Source organism: Xyrauchen texanus, chromosome 25 (genome assembly GCF_025860055.1).
Source record: "Xyrauchen texanus isolate HMW12.3.18 chromosome 25, RBS_HiC_50CHRs, whole genome shotgun sequence".
In the NCBI taxonomy this organism is placed as follows: domain Eukaryota; kingdom Metazoa; phylum Chordata; class Actinopteri; order Cypriniformes; family Catostomidae; genus Xyrauchen; species Xyrauchen texanus.
The window spans coordinates 26,249,043-26,270,419 of NC_068300.1; the positions used below are offsets into that span (position 1 = coordinate 26,249,043).

Here is a 21,377-nt window from a genome sequence, read left to right on the forward strand (position 1 = left end):
AAAAATCTTGTAATTCATAAAGTAAGATTGTATCAACAAACATAAAGCATAAATAAACAAATAGTTGGTTTTGAAAAGAAATAAAGTGAAACCATGTAAGTAATAAAAGAAGGAACATAAGCAAATTATAAAAATAATGCGATAAGAAAAATAAAAGGGAATGACAAAAGAGTATAAAGAAAAGATAATAAAGAACTATGAGGAAAAGAAATGATAAACAAAAGATATATATAAGGAATATATGAATAAGTATTAGTTATAATAAATATGGGTTTTTGACATTAAATTGAATAATCCAAAATATAGCTGGTGAGATGCAGACAAATAAGCATAATTGTTGACTGTCTCTCTCTCTCTCTTACAGTAAGTTGGAGACTGAGTGCTGGAGGGAGAGAGGGAGGGGCTGCTAGAGCCAGAAAAAGGAGCAATGAAGGGAGGGCTTTGAGCACACACACACACAAGAAAAAACAGAACAAGACTTTTTTCCTGTCTCAGTTTTCCTCCTGAAATAGGAATCATAATGTGGAAGTAAGCTGTTACTAAATTTAAGAGGAGACTAACTGAGAGAAGAAAATAAATAAAATTAAAAAGATTAATAACAAAAATATAGGGAATTAGTAATTTGTTTCTGGACTTATGAAACACATTAATAAGTAATAAGAATAAAAGGGAAAAAGGAGAAGGGACAAAAGGCATACTACATAAAAATGAAAGAGTCTTTTTATCTAGAATAAATGTGATAAAGTTGAAAAGCATATTACTGTGAAAGCATGAAAAGAATGCCAAATAAAATTAACCTCATATGTTACTTTCATACACTGGGCAGGAGAAGTAATTACAACAGGTCAAGAGTGTTGTGGAAAAATCTGGAGCAGTGATTTGATAATCCTAAGGAGTGACATTATTCTGGACACAAAATAATCCGTGTGGACTGGCACCAGAAGAGGAATCAACAAAACCACTGAGAAAGACACAAGTAAAAAAGCGGTATTGAAAATAGTTAAGAATAAAAGAATTCCTCAACCCAGAGAAAGCCCAGGAGAAGTCAGGGGTCGGATACTTTTAGTGGTCCTCGTCTGACCAACCTGGTGAAGATTAGCATAGAAGAATAAAACAATCTGGGGTTAAAGAGGTACCGAATTACTGTAAAAGAAAATATAGAGAGATAGTAGAATGGCACCAACACCATTGGATCAGATATGCATGGAGTTTCCAACATATAGGGAGGTGATAAAAGAGATGTCTAAGAAATGGGAAGGAAGAACGAAGGGGCTGAACACAAAATGGCCAGCAGAGGGAACATTTGATGTAGGGATATGTAGAGAAATGGAAGCATTGATAAAAAATTATAAACCAAAGGATAAAAGCCAGAAGAGGATAATGAAGCGGGATAGAGAACTAATGATGCTCCATATGTTTAAAACCAAGGGGATAGAAATAATAAAACAAGAAAGGGAAAGAAAGAAGGTGGATGAGGAAACAGGAGAGAGACCCCTCCCTATGCACCAACAATGGAAACAAAAGGGGATTTGCAAATGCCCATGATAGAGTTTAAAGGAGAAGTACGCATGGCCGGAGAAATAGAAGTCAATGAGAAAGTGCCAGTAGAGCAAAAAGAAAAGCCAGCAAATTTATACCCAACAGCCGATCTGAGAAGCATCTGTAGTGATGAAGGAGCAATAGGACCAGAACAAGACAGCATGAAGGGTTCAAGGACCCCGATGTGGGAAGAGCCAGAAGGATCAGATCGAGAAATCCGCCAAGAAATGTCAGGTCAACAGAGAATGAGGGAAGAGATAAGCAAACAATGCCAGGAAGCAATACTGGAAGGAATAAAAAAGTACGCAGAGCTGCAGGACGAAGAACAAGGAAAACAAGAGCAAGAAAATACATCTGAGGAGGACGATCTAATAGACCTTGAGACAGATGACGACATAACAATACCATTGAAAGTGAAAAGAAGTGCAGAAAAACAGCGGCAAATGAGGAAAGAGGTGACCAACATCAGGGCCAAGTCACTAGAACTATTGAACTCCATGAGGAAGGAGGAAGAAATGCTGAAAAATACGAGAAGGTCAACAAGAAGAAAGGAGCATGTTGCTCCAGATATAAACACCCTGAGACATCGGACAAAAGGGAAGATGAAGCAAGTCACAGGACGGCTTTACATTGAAAGCGTGCCAGAAGGGACTACACAAGCATGGCAGAGAACGTCAGGACGAATGGTCAGAACTGATGCGGAGTCTGATGGAGGGGATAATGAAGCGTGGCAAGATGAAATGGAAAAACCAAGTGGACTACATAACAAGATGGCAGCACAGTGTCCCATTATGATGAAGGGACAGTATGACTGCTATGTGCCATGGGCCAATCATGATCTCGAAGGACTACTGGCAGCTCTTCCTGACATCTATGAAGGAGCAGGAAGATGGATTAGAGATGTTGAGGAGCGAGCAGTAGGAACTCAACTGGCCCTGGGAGATATTAAAGCACTGCTTGCAAGATGCATTGGAGGAGGCAAAATGGCGGAAATACTCGAAAAAGCCAAAGTGGGAAATGCAGCAGATACCACAGAATATGATGAGATACCATTCAGCAGATGCCGAAATAACATCTGGAAGGCCCTAAGAGAAGAATTTCCCACCAACCTAGACCCAAAATCAATAAAAGGAGAGCCACTGGGAACAACTGAAAACCCGAAAGCCTATATCGAACGAGAGCTAAAGAGATGGAAGCTGGAAATGGAAAAAGATCCAGAAAAGGATCCCTGGATGACAGCAGTGTTCGAACGGCCATAATAGAGGCTATGCCTACACCAGTAAAGGACAAGCTGGAAGACGTGGTGGGGTTAACTACCAAGACACAGAAAGAGTTCTGTGCCCATGTAGTACATGCAGTGGAACAACACAGACGGAGTGAAGAAAAACTAAGACAGCAGGAGAAGGACATACGTAAGAAACTAGAACAATTGCAGCTGGAGGAACTAACAGGAAACAGGAAGAAAATTCAAGCAGCAGTAAAAGGAAAAGACGCATCAACCTCCGTAATGGCACCAGTAAATACAGCATCACCAACTCCAAGCAGTGCACAGGCTCAAATAACTTCAAGTGGAATGGCTGCACCTCTGGTACCTGGCGTATCACCTGTGCCCATGTATCAACCTGTACCAACAATCCAGGTAGCACCAATGGCTCCTGGGCCAAGTGTTCCGGACCAGATACCCATGCAGAGTCAGGCGATGCAACAGCCTATGCCGACTGTAATATATCAGTTCCCCGATCAAATGAATAGAAGATGGAATCGACAGTATCAAGGGGAAGAGGAAGAGGACAAGGACGACAGAACTATAATAATGGCCCAACAAATGTATGTTGGGGGTGTAACAGAGTGGGACACCGAAGAGAGACTGTCCCATGAACCCCTGGCCACAAGCACACCAGGCAGACACCAACAACTGGCAACAGGACCCCCACCAGCAGCAGCAGCAGCAGCAGCAGCAGGCCCCAGGTCCCGTCAATCCATGGCGTGGACCACCACAAGGTTACTAGGGCTGCCCAGAGAATCCTACGGGGAGGGGTCAGCTTCCAATGATATCAACTGATGCTGATCAAGAACCAATAATGAAGGTTAAGATAGAGGGAAAAGTAACACCTGTTATGATAGATACTGGAGCCACCTTTACGTGTATAAGTCCAAGTTACGCCTCTCACCTCCCCGGTCTGGAAAATATGTGAAGACAGTAGGATTCTCGGGACAAACGCAATTGATTCCAATGACGGCTCCAGTAAACATAGAAGTAAAAGGAAAAGCAGTAAACATCCCAATCTTAATATCAGAGAATACACCAGTGAACTTATTGGGAAGAGACGCTATATGCAAAATGAATCTACAAATATGGTGCACTCCAGAAGGAATCTACATTGACAACAGAGGGGTAAAACAAATGACCATGACAAAATCACCTGAACCTCAATATCCACAAGCAAACGTATATTGGCTGGGAAATCTAGGAAAAGCAGTGGGCGACACAATAGACAAATGGGGAAAATATATTAGGGCACAGTTAAGGGATCCAAATGTGCCTGGAGCAGAGCATCATTGTACATTAATGTACGATGAAACAAGAAAACCAGAATTGGAAGAAAAATGGCTGAATGAAACAAAACAGCAAGAAATTACCTTGACGTCAGAATACATAGTAATTGGACAGGAGGGAGCAGCTCTCAAGGTAGAAAACAATGACTTTTTAGACAAATGGTTTCAGATACCGGACTCTGTTCCACATGTAACAATTTATGTGAGCAAAGGAAGGGAACAAAAAGACTTAGGACAAATGATGAAGAAAGCAGAGAGGATACATTGGAAAGAAACAGAGAATCATCTTATCATGGAATCATCAGATAAAACATTTCTAAAGATCATATGTGCCACCCGAATGATAGGAACGCCTAAGGTAGTAGTTATCTCGCCTGCAGAAAAACTAGGCTCAAAAATGGTAGAACTGATGGCAGAAATGGAAAAGATGGTGCCAGAAAAACTGTGGTCACGCCATGACACTGATGTAGGGTTAGTACTGTCAGCAAATCCAGTCCAAATAAGGGTAAAACCAGGAACCCAACCTCCACGAAAAAAGCAGTACCCAATTAAGCCTGAGGCAATATTAGGGATTGAAAGTACAATTGAAGGGTTGCTCAAAGCAGGAGTGCTAGTAGAAACATCAAGTTGTTGTAATACACCTATATTACCAGTAGCAAAGGCAAATAAGGCAAAATGGCGATTAGTACATGATTTAAGGGCAGTTAATGAGGTAGTAGAGGATTGGCCTGCAGAAGTACCCAATCCGCATACTCTGCTGACCAATGTTCCCCCTGCTGCAAATTATTTCACTGTGATTGACTTGTGTTCTGCCTTTTTCAGTATTCCCTTAGCAGAAGAAAGCAGACAACTCTTTGCATTCACCTATCAAGGTAAACAGTTCACGTACACACGTTTGCCACAAGGATTTAAGCACTCACCTCATGTGTTTAATCAGGTATTAAAAACAGACTTAGAAGATCTAAGAATGGACAGCACATTGATCCAGTATGTAGATGACTTATTGATCTGCTCACCAACACTGGAGCAGTGCCATCAGGATAGTATTAAGGTCCTTACTAAACTAGCTGAAGGGGGTCATAAGGTATCAAACGATAAGCTACAATACTGTTTACCCCAGGTGGAGTATCTGGGACGGATCATTGCACATCAGACTAAAGCAATATCACCAAGCCAATTGGAAGGCATAAGTAAAGCTCCACAACCACAAACAGTGGGGCAAATGATGACCTTTTTAGGTATGACAGGATTTAGTTCAGATTGGATAGAAGACTACGCTATGAAAACAAACCCCTGAGAGAACTAATGAAGCAGACAGGACAGCAAAACCTTAGAAGTAGGTTAACCTGGGGTGCAGATGCACTGGTAGCATTTGAAACACTAAAAAGGAACTGCAAACAGCACCTGCACTAGCAAGTCCGGATTACACCAAGCCATTTCATTTGTATATAGCAGACAGAAAAAGTGGTTATGCATCAGCAGTACTGATGCAGGAGTCGTGCAGTGGGAGACGAAAACAACCAATAGCATATTATAGCACGAAACTGGACAGCGTAGCTCAAGGATATCCGCCATGCTATCAGGGATTGGCTGCAGTTTACTTTGCGTATGAGAAAGCCTCTACAATAACTATGGGATACCCGGTAGTGATTTACACTCACCATAAGATAATAGAGTTAATAGAGAGTGGGAAATTTGTACTAACACCGGCAAGGTGTTTAGCATATTCAACACTGCTAACCTACCCAGATGTAACTATAAAAAGATGTACCACTGTAAACCCAGCAAACTACATTCCCTTGGAGGACGAGGGCACACCGCACGATTGTGTGGCAAATTCATTAGCATTTACACGATTGAGGCCTGACCTGGAATCAACGCCTATGATTGAGGCTGAAGTAGAGTACTTTGTCGATGGATCTTGTTTTAGGGACTATTTAGGAAATCATGCTGGGTTTGCTGTGGTAAGAAAGCAGGGAGATTCTTTTGTGCCTGTTGTGGTTCAGCATTGCGAACAGCCATGCTCGGCACAATTGGCAGAATTGAAAGCACTGACCAAAGCCTGTCTGCTTGCGAAAGATCAAAGAGCAAATATATATACAGATTCTGCTTATGCTCATGGAGTGTGTCATCTGTTTGGTGCAGTGTGGAAGCAGAGAGGTTTCAAAAAGAGTGATGGAACACCGATTCAGCATAAAGACCAAATAATCAGATTAATTTCGGCAATGCTGAGTCCAAAAAGGTTGGCTATCGTGAAGTGCCAGGCACACAAAAAAGGCAATGATTTTGTTATTAAAGGAAACAATGCTGCGGATGAACAGGCCAGAGAAGCGTCAGGATGTAAGGTTGCAATAATAGCACCGCAAGTGATATTACAGGTCCAGCCAAGCCTAGCAGACGTAGCTCGAATACAGCTTCAAGCTGGTCAGCCTGAACTAGCACAATGGCAGCAGAGGGGGGCAACAAGGGATGTAAATGGAATATGGAGGTCACATGAGGGACAGATATTGGCTCCAGTAGCACTTCTAAACATGCTAATTTCTGATGCACATGGATTTGATCACTGTGCAAGAGGTGAGGTGGTGAGGAAGATAAAACAACAGGGTTACTGGTCACCATACTTACAGGCCTCAGTAGATGAGTTCTTAACTAACTGTGAAATTTGTCAAAAACATAATGTTAGGAAGGGTACAACCGCTCCATTGGGACACATTCCAGCACCAGAGGGCCCATTCAAACACCTAGTAATGGACTATGTAGATATGATAAGATCAGTCAGAGGGAAAAGGTACATGTTAGTGATAATAGACAGATTCAGTAGGTGGGTAGAAGCAGTACCCTCAGCCGATCAGGGAGCACAAACAGTGATTAAATTTCTGACAAGAGAAGTTATCCCGAGATTTGGAATACCGTCGCAAATTAGCTCAGACAATGGATCAGCATTTATTCAGAGAGCGTTAAAAACGGTAATACAGCAGCTGCGAATAAAACAACGACTAGGATGCGTCTACCATCCGCAGTCTCAGGGGATGGTAGAGAGAGTAAATGGAAACATCAAGGCAAAAATAGTGAAAATCTGCCAAGAAACAAGACTTAATTGGGTTGATGCGCTTCCACTGGCATTAATGAAATACCGCATGCAAACAAATAGGATTACTAATCTAACCCCGCATGAAATGTTGACAGGACGACCTATGCCAGTGCCTTATCTAAGAGGACCCTATGAGGGTCCATCATTGGAACAACTAGAAATGGAATTGAAAGCATATATGAGACAATTGACGGCAATACATGGAAAAATCTGTTTGCAGGAACAAAGAAGAAATCCTAGGCAGGAAGAGAATGAACCTTGTTCAATTACGCCTGGAGATCTTGTGTACCTGAGGGTGTTTAGACGGAGGTGGAATGAGCCACGGCGGGAAGGACCTTATGAAGTGATACAGGCGACCCCAACGGCAGTGAAGGTAAGAGGAAGTAATACATGGTATCATTTGAATCACTGCACTAAAGTACGCAGGAGAAACCTTCCACAAAATCAGGAACCTGAAGCAGAGGAAGCAGCGGTGCAGCAAGAAGAGGACCAAGCCCACGAGGTTGAAGAAGACCCACAAGTACCAGATAGAGACGTTGAAGAGAGTGACGAAGAAGAAGAAGAACGACAACCGAACGTAGGGGACGAGCACACTGTGGAAGAGGCAGAAATTGAAGGACGTGCCACAGTGGAGCAGGACAGCACAGAAGGAGAAACGGAAGTACATGACGCAGAAGAACAGGAACAGGAAGGTGAAGAAAGAGAAAGACAGGAAGAAAGTACTCGCCTTGCTGTACCAAATACAGAAACAATTGAAGAAGATGGAGCAGACCAATCGAGGCATCCGTGGGATGACCTCTTGTCAGCGGCAGAGGAAAGGCTGGGGGATGAAGGAGGTACTGTGGATAATGATATTGATGATATATCTGGGACAGGTATTTCCCCAATACAGGGCCTACCGGGAAGCAGCACAAGAAGACCCAGGCTCACCCGGTGAAGGACCGTCAGAGCGACCATGGTATGACGATCTCAACACAATCAACACATCAGACCTTATGTCCCTTTTCCAACAATGAGCAGGAACAAGACGTCACAAAACAATTAATCAGACAGAAGAGAGCCTCTGGTGCATTAAGCAAAGATGACACAAAGAAAGACAAAAAATTAATTAATAATCGCTCGACACAACACCAACCAGATAGTAAGCCAAGTGCAGCTGACCAAGGCAAAACAAGGCCATCAGATTTAATATATGATTCGGAACCTATTGAGACAGCAGGAGTAGAAGAATTATTACAACATGCAAATCAAAACGACTGGTATAAATGGGCTAAATATACGGTTAAGCAGGCAGACATGACAAATTGTGTAATGTGCTCACCCTCACCGTTGAAGAAGTTGACAGTAGTTCGAATCAGTATGATTACAGACACTGCGCCAAGTATTATGCCAAAAATTGTGGAATTAAAGGAAGAACAGTGTTCTGCCCAGCGGAATGTTTGGCTTTCCTAGGTCACCCAGAATATGAAAAGTATAGTAAGCTGCTAAGATGGGGAGATGAATGTAGGAAATTAGATGTACGCGTGGATAATAAGAATAGAGAAAGTCCATCATCATTTACGATTAATCAACAACTGGAATATGAATGCTTTAACAGGACCAAGGGACAAAATAATGTAGGACAGTTTAAGGGCAATTGCGCAGTAATATGGCATTTAGACGAAGAAATGTTTTTCAACGATAATGTAATCAGATTTGGGGGACCACGTTATGCAACAGCAACATTAGGACAGAACTTTACTGCAAATATAACCCCAGGATGTTTAGGTGTAGTGGCGGGTCATTGCCTTACAGGATGTGAAAATCAAACCTTAGTATCTCCTTCGGTAAAGATTCATCAGGAACAAACAGAAACCATAGCGGACTACTTTTGGTTATGTGGGGGAGGTCAGTTGAAAACCTCTCTACCTAAAAACTGGAAAGGGCTGTGCACTAGAGTCAGGTTACTACAAGAGGTAACTATGGTAGAGTGGGATCTCTCTGAAATCCAAACTGCACCAAATCCTCTTGTAAAACAACAGGCAAGGGTGAAAAGAGCGTACTCCCCAGATCCGGATGTTTATTTAGATGCAATTGGTCAACCAAGGGGAATACCACAACAATTTAAAGCTAGGAATGAAATTAAATCAGGCTTTGAGTCAATATTTGTATGGGTAACAGCCAGCAAAAATGTAGAATGGATTAATTATATTTACTATAATCAACAAAGGTTTATAAACCATACTGATGAGGCATTGGAGGCATTAGGAACCCAATTAGCGGCAACTAGTAAAATGGCATGGCAAAATCGTCAAGCACTAAATTGGTTATTGGCAGATAAAGGAGGAGTATGTGTTATGTTCGAGCAGATTGCTGTACATACATACCGAATAATACATCCCCAGAAGGAGCTTTTACACAGGCAATGAAAAAACTGCATGACCTCAGGAAGGAAGTTACATCTAATGCAGGAAGAGATCAGATGTTTGGCAAATGGTTTGAGGATCTGTTTGGCTCATGGAAATCAGCACTAATAAAGTTAGGGATAATAATAGCTGTAGGACTGGCCCTATTCGCATTGCTGTTTTGCTGTGTCATACCAATTATCAGATCACTAATGGTCAGAACAGTAGCAAAGCAGATGGTAACGGTCTCAATGATAGCACCAGCCCTAGGGGTGGAAACTAGATATTGCACTGTTGGGCCTGGATTGGATGAGCTTGATGAAATTTACTAAGAAGCAATCAAGAAACAACACTGAAATTTGAGGGAAATTTATTTTTGAACACTTTTCTCATGTTTTTGATAGTAAGGGAGATAGCATGACTATTATACTTTCATTTTACATAACAGAATACATAGCATCTCAAGAAAGGAGTTAGAGGGTTTTTTGTTTGTTATTTTTGACATGTTCCCCTATTACTTTCAATATAACCCATTACTTACGTTAACAAAGTTTATATTACAATATAATTAATCAAGTAGAAGTAGTATTGATGATGATTTTGTTCAAGAAAATATAGTTGTGAAGTAATTGCTAAGAGAAGACATACAAGAGCAACATGTGAAGACAGGAGCGACGAGCACCTCAGTGCTTGGCTGCAAGAGCAAATAGACTCAACTGGTGGTTTAAAAACCCGCTGTCTGCTCCAACACACCACCAGATAGCGCTCAGGCTACCGGAATTGTCTGTGAGTTCCTCTGGCAACGAAGGATAAATATTACTATGGTACTTTTTACTAGTGTTTTGTTAAACATATATATATCTTCTATTTAATGGATAATCAATTGTACTCTACATCACGCAAGGCTTTACATTTGCATGCACATGCTTATTACAAATGAGTTTGATTTTTGTCATCCACTCCCCAGGAACAGTGGTAGCTACTGGACTGGGATCTTTTACTCCTTCTTGGTCAAGTGTGGGGGAGATGTTTGGTCCCAGGTCCTGCAGAGTGCAGCCCCATATAGACAGCATTGGATAAAGGACTGGTGTAGCCACTTTTGGCTGCAAGTTGGTATGGGATTGGCTGGCTTGTGTGACTGCACTCTGGTTTAAGGGAAAGAGTGTGAGACTTTTTAAGTCTCAGAGGAGGGAGTATATTGTATATTTTTCAAAATCTTCTAGTGTGTTTTTATATATCAAAATACTTATATGAGTTTCTAGGCCTTTGTGTGAGCCAGGAGAGAGCATATGAGGTTACTAAAAGTGTTGATGCTGCAGAAAACACAAAGAATGGTATACAACCTTGAAATACAGGATGTACTTCTTTAATCAGTTATTATATGAATGGTGTCTTGTATTCTTGCAGCTGGTGTTTTGCTGTTTCTGTTAATTAGTAGTATTTTGACATATATTCTTGATGTATTTCCTTTATGCCGACATGTATCTCTAAAATATATGGTGTGTCTCATTAAAACACAGGATGCACTTCTTACAGAAATACTTTTAATAAGTTAGATATCTCTTATATGATATGTTTTCTGGCATGGTGTTTTGCCTTGATGAGTTGAGAATCATTGAAGCTTGTATTTTCTTTCATTAATTAAATGATACTGTGTATGAACAAACAAGGCCGCCTCATTATGAGGGTACACTGCAATGTAGGGCAAAGGTAAAAGGTATGTGAAGGGGACATGGCTGTTTTTCTCATACACAGGTGTTTCTAAAATTAATGCACTCTTACCATGAACTATGACATATGTCAAAAATAAGTGGAGTTACCAGTTGATGTATGTTTTTTAAAAATAATTAGATGGGGATTTGCCACCAATATTTAATTAGCGAGGGAAATAAACTATATTGGTGGCGAGGGAAAGAGACAAGGGTAATTATTCTATTGGTCAGAGATAATGGGCAAAGAGATAACAAAAAGGTATATAACTGAGAACTTAGGAGGATAGAGTCAGGACAGACAGCTGACTGGACTCATGCTTGTTGATTCTCAATAAACTGAACTTTGGCATCTGGAACTCAAGACTCTGAGAGTTTTCTTCAACTTAGAGAAAATCATCGCAATCTTCCACGACATATGTTATTGTCTATTTATACTCTTACCTTGCTTAATATTCTGTGTCTCGTACTGTTATGTGTGCACTTGTTTCTCCTATCAAAAAAAAAAAAAAGCCTTGTGTACGTGAGAACACTTGGCAATAAAGCTCATTCTGGTTGTGGTATAGCGTGTGCAGATCCATAATGGGCGGAGCTCATGATAGCAGACGAGTCGAAGTTTACTTTTAGGGGAGGGTGGGGAAGACGTGAGTAGTCAAGTGCAAAATATGTTCGATCGTTAAATTTTAAGCAAGAGTCTTTTAATTATTATAATAGTTAAAAATTTTGGATGCACACTGTCTGTAATATGTCAGCTAAAAATTCCCGAAAATCCCCTAAAATAACACACAACTCCCCTCTAAAGTGTAAAATTGTTAAGTCTCCTCGCGCGCCTCCTCCATACTCCCTTTGACCAAACGAACACACACGCGTGCAGTCTATCAACCTTTATCTCACTTTGCCTCACGCTTTTGTGTATCACCGTTTGAATGAGGAGTAAATAAAAGCGGTTTATCCATGTCAGGTTCCGAGCCACCTTCCGGTGATTCTGGCGGAGCGGGAGGGTATGGAGCATTTTACCCGGCGGGGTACCAGGCGTTTCACCCGGTAGAGCACGGCCTAGACCGCAGCTTCCGACTCACGGCCCTATCCGACCTGAAAGGATGAGGGTGTAAAGTCCCGCAGGAGGCTCTGCTCAAACTCCTGCAGGGACTGGAGCCCGACCGGCTGCCCGGAGAGGATGGTGGTTCGGGGACGGGTGTTGGAGACGAGACCGCGGATTTCGGGCAGCTCGTGTCAGTTGGACAGGGTCCTCGACTAGGTAAATCATTGCACGTGCGAGTGTCAAACTGGCATACTGAAATGGTGTATACTAGCTGTGCATATAGACACGTTTTATAGCAGTTTGATAGTTAACCAACCGGTTAAGCAAAGAACAAATGCTTTCTAACCGCCAAAACAAGAGAAACAAACACTTACCTGAAACAAACCTCTTGTCTTCCATCTATTTGATCAAGGAAATAAGTGTCTATATAAAGTTCATACTATTAGCAATAGACAGCAAGGTATATTGATGCATTAATAAACTGTAAAAGTATGTGCATTCATCTATATATTTTTTGTGCTAGATAAATGTCATAACAAATCCAATTGTTTTATCACTTGCACAGAATAAACACCCTTTACTGAGAAATGCATAGGACGTGTCTCAGGTTGCAGGACAATGACAAAATAGACAATTGTGCAAAAAGACACAGAACATAAACAAAAAGTTTATGATGTTGGAAGTATATAGTAAAACAAAAAATCAATATGTAAACCTAAAAAGTTAATAAAATCTTTATTTAAAACATGGAAATGGGACAGTTGTACCACTGATGAACTCCTAAAGTGGAAGGCACTAAATGTGCTCTAAATATTAGGAGAGCAACAATATATAACAAGTTATAGAAATGTGCAGTGCATGTTTTTACAGAACATTTCTGTGATTTATACATCACGTGGGCAAATGACTTGATGGCACAGTGCAACATAGTCTTCGAAGTTCGAAACCCACATAATTTTCATTAAACCATATGTTTTTATATGATTTACATAGTCCCGTTCTATTAACTTGCATAACAGCATCAGATTTATTTTATCTTTGGCTAATATCCTTTAAATTAAAAACTACTGGGAAGTGTAAAACAGTCATCTGAAAGGGATGTGAACTTTGGACTTGATCTTAAGTTAATACTTGACACTGAAGAAATGCCATAAGTAATCCCGCAAGAATGCTAAAGCAAGCTGATTAAATAAAGATTGAAGCAGAAATAGATGATCATTTTAATTTAACATATTTAGGCTTTTAGGTGTTATGATTTAAACGATATTTCTTGGCTGCAGGTATTGGAATGGACTCATGTGTGATTCCTCTCAGGCATGGAGGTCTCTCTTTGGTCCAGACCACTGATTTCTTCTATCCTTTAGTGGAGGATCCCTACATGATGGTAAGTAATGCTTCAGAAAAGCGTGTCCCTCACATATAAATGAATCTCCTATTAATTGCGTGTTCTATCACACCCTCCTTTTACAGGGACGAATTGCCTGTGCAAATGTACTGAGTGACCTGTATGCCATGGGCATCACAGAGTGCGACAACATGCTCATGCTTCTTAGTGTCAGTCAGAAGATGAATGAAAAGGTGAGCTGCACACACACACACACACACACACACACACACACTCTCTATCTCTCCCTGATATAATAAATCAAATGAATGACTATTTTCGAGAGGTTTCATTTTCTGTTAACATAGATTTTATTATATTTTAACATTAGGTTTTTGCAAGAAAACTGTGGTGCATTTTTGGGCTGCCGCCTTTAATTTTTCACATTCCAATTTAAAAGTTCACCATTCACACATACTGTGGACTCATTTTTTAGAAGACCCCACAAAATAAAAAAAGGCTCCCAGTTATTCAGAAATAATATGGTGTGTTTATAATCTTATGATAAACAAAGTAAAAAAAAAAAAGTCGCAACTTTGTAAACATGTAATTTTGGTTCTGTTCACACGTCTCACTTTGAAAAGGCTTATTTCATTCCACTAGAGGACAGCAAGCACTATAATTTTTTTTCCCTCTATCACATTCCATTATAGTATACAGTTCTGAAATGTAGGTGGCGCTCTAATGCATTTTAGCCCTCCATATACATACGTCTAATTTTCAGTTCATGCACCACCCTCATTGTTTTATTGAATATCTCGTTATTTGAGTGGACTAGAAGCTCAATCTAGTAATTAGAAAGCTGAGACTCTATCCCTTTGCGATGATTGATATATCTATATAAGCACTTTATCATTAATAGTGAAAACATATTTGTTTATCATGCATTTCCTGCTGGATGGCATATTTTGTTCTGGACATATAAAATAGAAAAACTGCATTATCCAGCCAAGCAAGCTCACAGTCAAGTAAAAAAACTGGTCTTTTTTTTTTTAGAAAACTTAAGATCAGAGCAGATGTAAAGTTTTTGGCTATTTGAAGCTTACAGCAGCAATGATCGGCGCATTAGAGCATTTGTGATCATGCTATGACTTACAGAAATCTTATTTCACTTTGTGATGCTTTTGAAAATATTTAAACTGTGCTATTAGGGCAACATAATAAACTGTACATTCACATTCCTGAAAATCAGACCTTTCATTTGAAATATGACTTGTCCATTTAAGTGCTAATTTGCGACACAAATGTTCTGAGACCTTATTTTATTATTTTATGTAACATAAATGCGAAAGTGAAATGTGAAGTTATTCTTTGAAAAGTTCAGATTCTGGGCTTTCAAATGATACCTCAAATGCCTGATCTATGTATACGGGGACCTCAGTGTTTAAGCGTAAACTTTTTTTCATGATAGAGCGCCCCTCTTTGGACACGTTGGTGGGTTTCAGGGGTTAAGGAACCTGAGCATGAAATTATTAATTATACTATATGTACTGTACTGATTTGCTCTAGGAGAGGGAGCATGTGATGCCTTTAATGATGAAGGGCTTCCGTGATGCAGCGGAGGAGGGCGGGACTTCAGTAACTGGAGGACAAACGGTCATCAATCCCTGGATAATCATTGGGGGTGTGGCCACTGTGGTGTGCCAGCCCAATGACTTCATCATGTACGTTTCTATTCCCCTAACACAAAGGAGACTGTTACATCTAACATTTGCTTGATCTGATTTGAAAATTGTACTAATATGTATTGTTAGCCATTCTTTCGTTGTTTCGTAAAAGCTCACATGTCTGGCTACATGTGCTTGTTTGTGAACAGGCCTGACAGTGCTGTACCTGGAGATGTATTAGTTCTTACCAAACCTTTGGGAACTCAAGTAGCAGTTAATGCCCATCAGTGGATGGATATGGTGAGTGCTGTATATTTGAGTAAGCAATATGAAGAGATGACAATCATGCATGTTTGCATCACATCCCCTCAATCTCACCTTATTGTCTCTCTGTCTCTCAAATTTGCTCTTTATTTTTCCAGCCAGATAAATGGAACAAGATAAAGTTGGTGATTTCTAAGGAGGAGGTGGAGCATGCATATCAGGAGGCTATGCTCAATATGGCCACCCTTAATCGCACTGGTACCACATTGCATAATCATTCTGTGCATGGATTGATTTTATCAATGGGTTCAATATTCAGTACACACACCACCTAGTTTTTCAACCTTGTTCTAATTCAATGCCCTTTATCTGTCTTTTTGAAATGATAAGCAAAGGATAATTAACCAATATTATATGCCAACATAAAATGCCTGCCTGTCTTTTGAGGAGCCTAGAGGGATGATAATGTTTTATATTTGCTGCATATATTTTTTCCTATGGTTCTTATTTTTTGTTTTTTAATTGTTTGGGTGATTTTGAGCATAATTAGAATTAATTCACAGGTGTACTGTAAAGATTGCTAATGATTTCTCGTATGTTTTAATTCTTCAGCTGCTGCTTTAATGCATAAATTTAATGCACATGCTGCCACAGACATCACAGGATTTGGGATCATTGGTCATGCACGTAATCTTGCACAGCAGCAGCGAAATGACGTCGCCTTTGTCATTCACAACCTTCCCATTATCTCTAAAATGGCTGCAGTCAGCAAAGCTTGCGGCAACTTATTTGGGCTTCTGCAGGGTACCTCCTCTGAAACATCAGGTAAGAGCCACAGTTCGACACAATGGACAAACACACTTTGGATGCTTCTCATTTTTTAAATTGTACATTTCTTGTAACCTTGCTCTGTCCTCGAGCCTGTGACCTGGAAACTGATAAAAATCACAATCATTAAGAACATATCGATTCTCTAAATGCACCTAGAGTACGGAGGGCCGAGGAAGCACAGGAGTGTCCTGTGTGGAAGACATTTTTGTGAAAGCACCTGATGCATGCATAAATTCTCCTCCCCCTTCACATCTGACAACAGTTTTAATGCATATTTCACCTTTGCAGTTTAAATAAACAAAAATATTAATTTAACAGTGCATCTTGAATTATTGGGTTTTAATAGGAAAATATAAATCAATCACATTTCAACAACAGCAAGCTGCACAAAGGTGGCTCTCTGAAGTGTCACGTAATTGAGCAAGGACATTTAATTTTACAGATATATCTTGCTCCGATTACTTTGTTCTAATTTTTCTATCCTTTCATCCTTTCCTCATTTCCTATGACAGTGGAGCAATGACTGGAAAGGAGGATGCAAAATTTCTGACATGAGAAGCACCCTTTGTTTTCAGTGAGCTGAAAATAATCAACAGATCAAAAGTGCAAGTGTTTTCACAGTGAAAGAAAACTACATTCTGAATATTCATGTTTTTTTGAAAGAATTAAAAAAAAAAGTTTAAAACTTGACAAATATTGGCAAAGGTTTTCTTATTTTATGTTTATTTCAGTCACTTTGAGCATTTTATACTGTTTCAACTATATTACAACAATTTCTGCTTGTAGAAAATCAACAGGGTACATTTTGGAATTACAATTTGAGTACATGCCTATTTCACAAATTAATCTCCATCATATTTAAAATGGGCAAAATGTCCATGGCAATAAATCCATTACTTCTGAACTCATTTAAAACTATTTGTTGCAGTGTTACAGGGGTTTAGGTAGGTGCTGTAACAGTTCTTTCTGCCATATAATATTTTTTTGGAGAAAATTACAATCAGTCATATTTTCATATTAGGTAAATATATTTTTCAGAGAAAAAGTATGCAATTTGTGGGAAAGATGGAGTACCCAATGTAGCAGGTGGTGAAGCTTGAGAACAGTATGGGGCTAGGGATATGTGCAAAAAAATATTTAAAGCTGCATTACTTCCAGAATGCCAAAAGTTGAAAGGTCACAGCTGTTTTTTTCCCATTTGGGTCAAAATTGACATGTTAAGACAATTGAAGGAACAATTGGTTTTAAATGGTTATTTGACCTAAACAATTATGTACAGAAACACATTTCCTTTATTTTGTTTGTTTTGATTGTCTTGACAAAGTCACAACATTTGGTTCCGGTATCAAAAACTATGCATGTATGCAGAATTTGTAATGTATTCTTTACCCGTGCCAATTCAAAAATGTCAATAAATTATTAAAAGGAAATAACTGTCTGAAAAAGCAGATACATACACAAAAATTCATCATGCTGTTACACCGTAACAGTGATTGATGTATATTGTCATTAACCCGGAGACCCTCCAAATCCGAATACAAATGGTCACAGGAGACTCATTTAGTGACCAGGTGTAAACCACAATGGGTCTCGCTTGACCACATAATCGGATAACCTGAGATCTTAATACATGTGTAAACGGGGTCAGACACATATTGGTCAAAAAGTGTAGGAACCCTGACAATACTTTTGCATAGAACTTAAAACGGATATGTTGTCAGCTGAGATTTCTACATGCTCTTAAATCTTGTCACTTTTTGATGTTAAAATACTTCTTCCTCTCCCATCTTAATATGCAGTGACAAATATAAATAATCCTTTCCTAGGTGGATTCCTTGAAAAATGTAAGCAATGTGGCTCTGTTTGTTTGAGCATCCCAACTGGCCCACAATTACAATATATATTTTCTCAACCAATAATGTAAGTTTGGGACAACACTTTCTGTCTGTTCGATCAACGGCAGATGGGAGAATATTTGGGAAGGCTGTTTGAAAACAATGTTTATTTTTCCGTTTGGTAGCATTGAAATTACACACTTTAGCTTTAAAATATTGTGTTTTTCCTCTCGGTTTCTCTTAGGTGGTCTGTTGATATGTTTGCCACGGGAGCAGGCAGCCCGCTTTTGTGCCGAGATGAAATCCAGTCGTGTGGGTGTGTCAGGAGCGCTGGGGCAGGACAGCGGGACGGGCGACGGGCAACAGGCTTGGATCATTGGCATCGTGGAAAAGGGCAATCGCTGCGCCCGCATCATCGACAAACCTAGAATCATAGAGGTGCCATACCGCGGTTCAGTTGTCAGCACACAGGAGGGCAACAGCAACAATAATGCAAGTCTGTCTGAGGTGCAGCCCACCCTGACATAACGCCACAGCACCACAAAGGGACTAAAGTCTCTCATTGATCAACATTCTTTTCCCCCTTTAACTTTGCCTCTCATTTATTGTGTACTTGGTGGTCTTGATTAGAGTGTGTGGGCATGTAAAACAGAGATAGTGTTTGTGGGAGTCACTGGCACTGTGTGTGTGTATGTCAAAAACTTAAGATGGAGTATGTGTGGTTAATCTGCTGTCCATTTCCTCCCCCTGTTCAACCAAAAGGGTTGAGAGCAACAGACCAAAAATGATTTTTCTTTACCTGGTGGGAGATGAAATGGACAACAAACCAGTGTTTTTGGTCATCTCATTCTCTTCATCTCATTCTTTCAAACACAGTTTTGTCAAATCCTTCTGCTTTATTTTTTCCCTGATAGAGCTGTTACTATGTTTTCTATTCCCTGGGGGTTTTATTTTTTCCTCTGGGAAAAGTTTGACAAACATGTTTTCGAACTTTTTCCAGTAATGAGTTTTAAACTGTATCCAATGCATCTGGCGTTTAAAGGGATAGTTAACCTAAAAATAAATATTGTCATTATTTACTCACTTTCATGTTGTTTCAAAACTGTATGACTGACTGACCAAAAAATTTTTGTCAGCATGTCACCATTCACTTTCATTTCCTTTTTTTTTTTTTCTTCCATACAATAAAAGTGTAGCCACACAGATTTGGAGCAACATGAGGTGGTGTAAATGATGACAGAATTTTAATTTTTGGGTTTACTATCCTTTCAACTCTTTCCGTGTGATGAGATGGTGGATACAAAGCCCTGTATTTTGCTTTGAGATCTCCCACTACAATGGAGCTTGTTTTTTCTAAGAAAACATTCCAATGATTAAAAAAAAGAAGAAGAATCAAAAGCTTTGAATAGCAAAGATACCAAATTGACAATCAAAGTCAAGAGTTTTATCTTTTAAGCCATCTGACAAATGTTTCAATACAGGACACACTACCACACCAATGCATCCTGGGGCCTGAATAGTCATAAATATTGGTGTAATTAATTGGTGTAATTAATTGGTATAATTTAATTGATATTTAATGGAACAATCAATTATTTCTTTTGTTTCAAAGATCTAAATGCAATTGTCCAAATTTAGGGTGTTTTGTTATTTTGTATTGTCCACATCAATCTGCTTCTTAAACATGTAATAGTTTGAATGTAGGAAATCCATGTATCATTGTCATGTGCCTGATGAAATTAGGTCGATATTCTCTTTCTTGGGTCATTTTCCTAAATATAATTTTTGCTGGTTAGAATAGGGTGAAGTGCTAACTTCATTCATTAGTCAGAGTATGGACAATATTCATCATGGTTTTAGGGGCAGCAATGTAATTTTGAATGTATTGATGATTGTGGCGAGATATGCTATGAATGATATGCATTGTGAACTTGTGTTCTTCGCTTTCATTCTGTTGAAAAACAAGGTAGTTGGTTTTCCCCATGTATCTGAGAAAGGGTTGAGCAGCTTTCCTCAGTTCGGTGGGTGAGTCCAGAATGCCAGTTCTGCCATATGAATGGCTGCAGCAGAACAGCAGTGTCCACTGTCCTCTTTATGACGCCTCTCTCTTTAACCCCAGCCAATGGGATGGGAGAGGTTGATGTAAGCAGAAAGGAAGGGATAGGCTTATCTGCAGAGTCCATTCAACTGGTAATGGTTTTGTCATTGCATTTTCTTTCATTATACATCATGAATCAATAAAATAATGTAATTTCTCTAAACTGAGTCAATTTAATTATTGATGTAAAAACATTTTCAACTTCTAAATGTTGGGTTTGCACACTTATGGTAATTTAAAAAAGCTCATGTTTCCAAAATTGTTAACATTTCTTTAATATACATTTTCATATTATGCTCTGCTGTAAAATACACCAATCAGCCACAACATTAAAACCACCTGCCTAATATTGTGTTGGACCTCTGCATGCCTCCAAAACGGCGCCAATCCTGAGCGGATAATCTTCTCACCATAATTGTATAGTGGTTATCTGAGTTACTGTAGACTTTCTCTATTGGCCTCATCAACAAGGCATTACTGCCCCTAACTTGATGTTTTTTGTTTTTGGCAAAATCGGTACATATTCTATAGACTGTTGTGCGTGAAAATCCCAGGTTGAAATACTCAAACCAGCCCGTCTGGGTTGCTTAGTGAGTATTGACGCTGACGAACAACCCTGGAGTCACGAGTTCGAATCCAGGGTGTGCTGAGTGACTCCAGCCTGGTCTCCTAAGCAACCAAAATGGTCCGGTTGCTAGGGAGGGTTGAGTCTCATGGGGTTCTTGCTCTCAATGGGGGTGTGGTAAGTTGTGCATGGATCGCAGAGAGTAGCATGAGTCTCCATGGTGTCATGCACAGTGAGCCATGTGATAAGATGCATGGGTTGACCGTCTCAAAAGTGGAGGCAATTGAGACTTGTTCTCTGCCACCCGGATTGAGGTGAGTAACCGTGCTACCACAAGGATCTACTAAGTAGTGGGAATTGGGCATTCCAAACTGGGAGAAAAGGGGATAAAAAAAAGAAGAATGCTATTCTGAGATGCAAGTTGGTGCAGTTTTGGTAGCATGAGGGAGACCTACAACATATTAGGCAGGTG

General features: G+C 39.8%; 1 protein-coding gene across 1 annotated transcript; it reads left to right on the forward strand.

Annotated features, from left to right (window-relative positions):
- The first annotated feature begins 12,129 nt into the window (after positions 1-12,129).
- sephs3 (selenophosphate synthetase 3) lies at positions 12,130-20,513 on the forward strand. The gene is made up of 8 exons (XM_052090849.1): positions 12,130-12,537; positions 13,602-13,705; positions 13,792-13,899; positions 15,215-15,369; positions 15,522-15,612; positions 15,735-15,834; positions 16,189-16,401; positions 18,487-20,513. Exons 1-8 carry the CDS (start codon positions 12,234-12,236, stop codon positions 18,768-18,770), a joined length of 1,359 nt encoding a protein of 452 aa, XP_051946809.1. The 5' UTR covers positions 12,130-12,233; the 3' UTR covers positions 18,771-20,513.
- Positions 20,514-21,377: the final 864 nt, after the last annotated feature.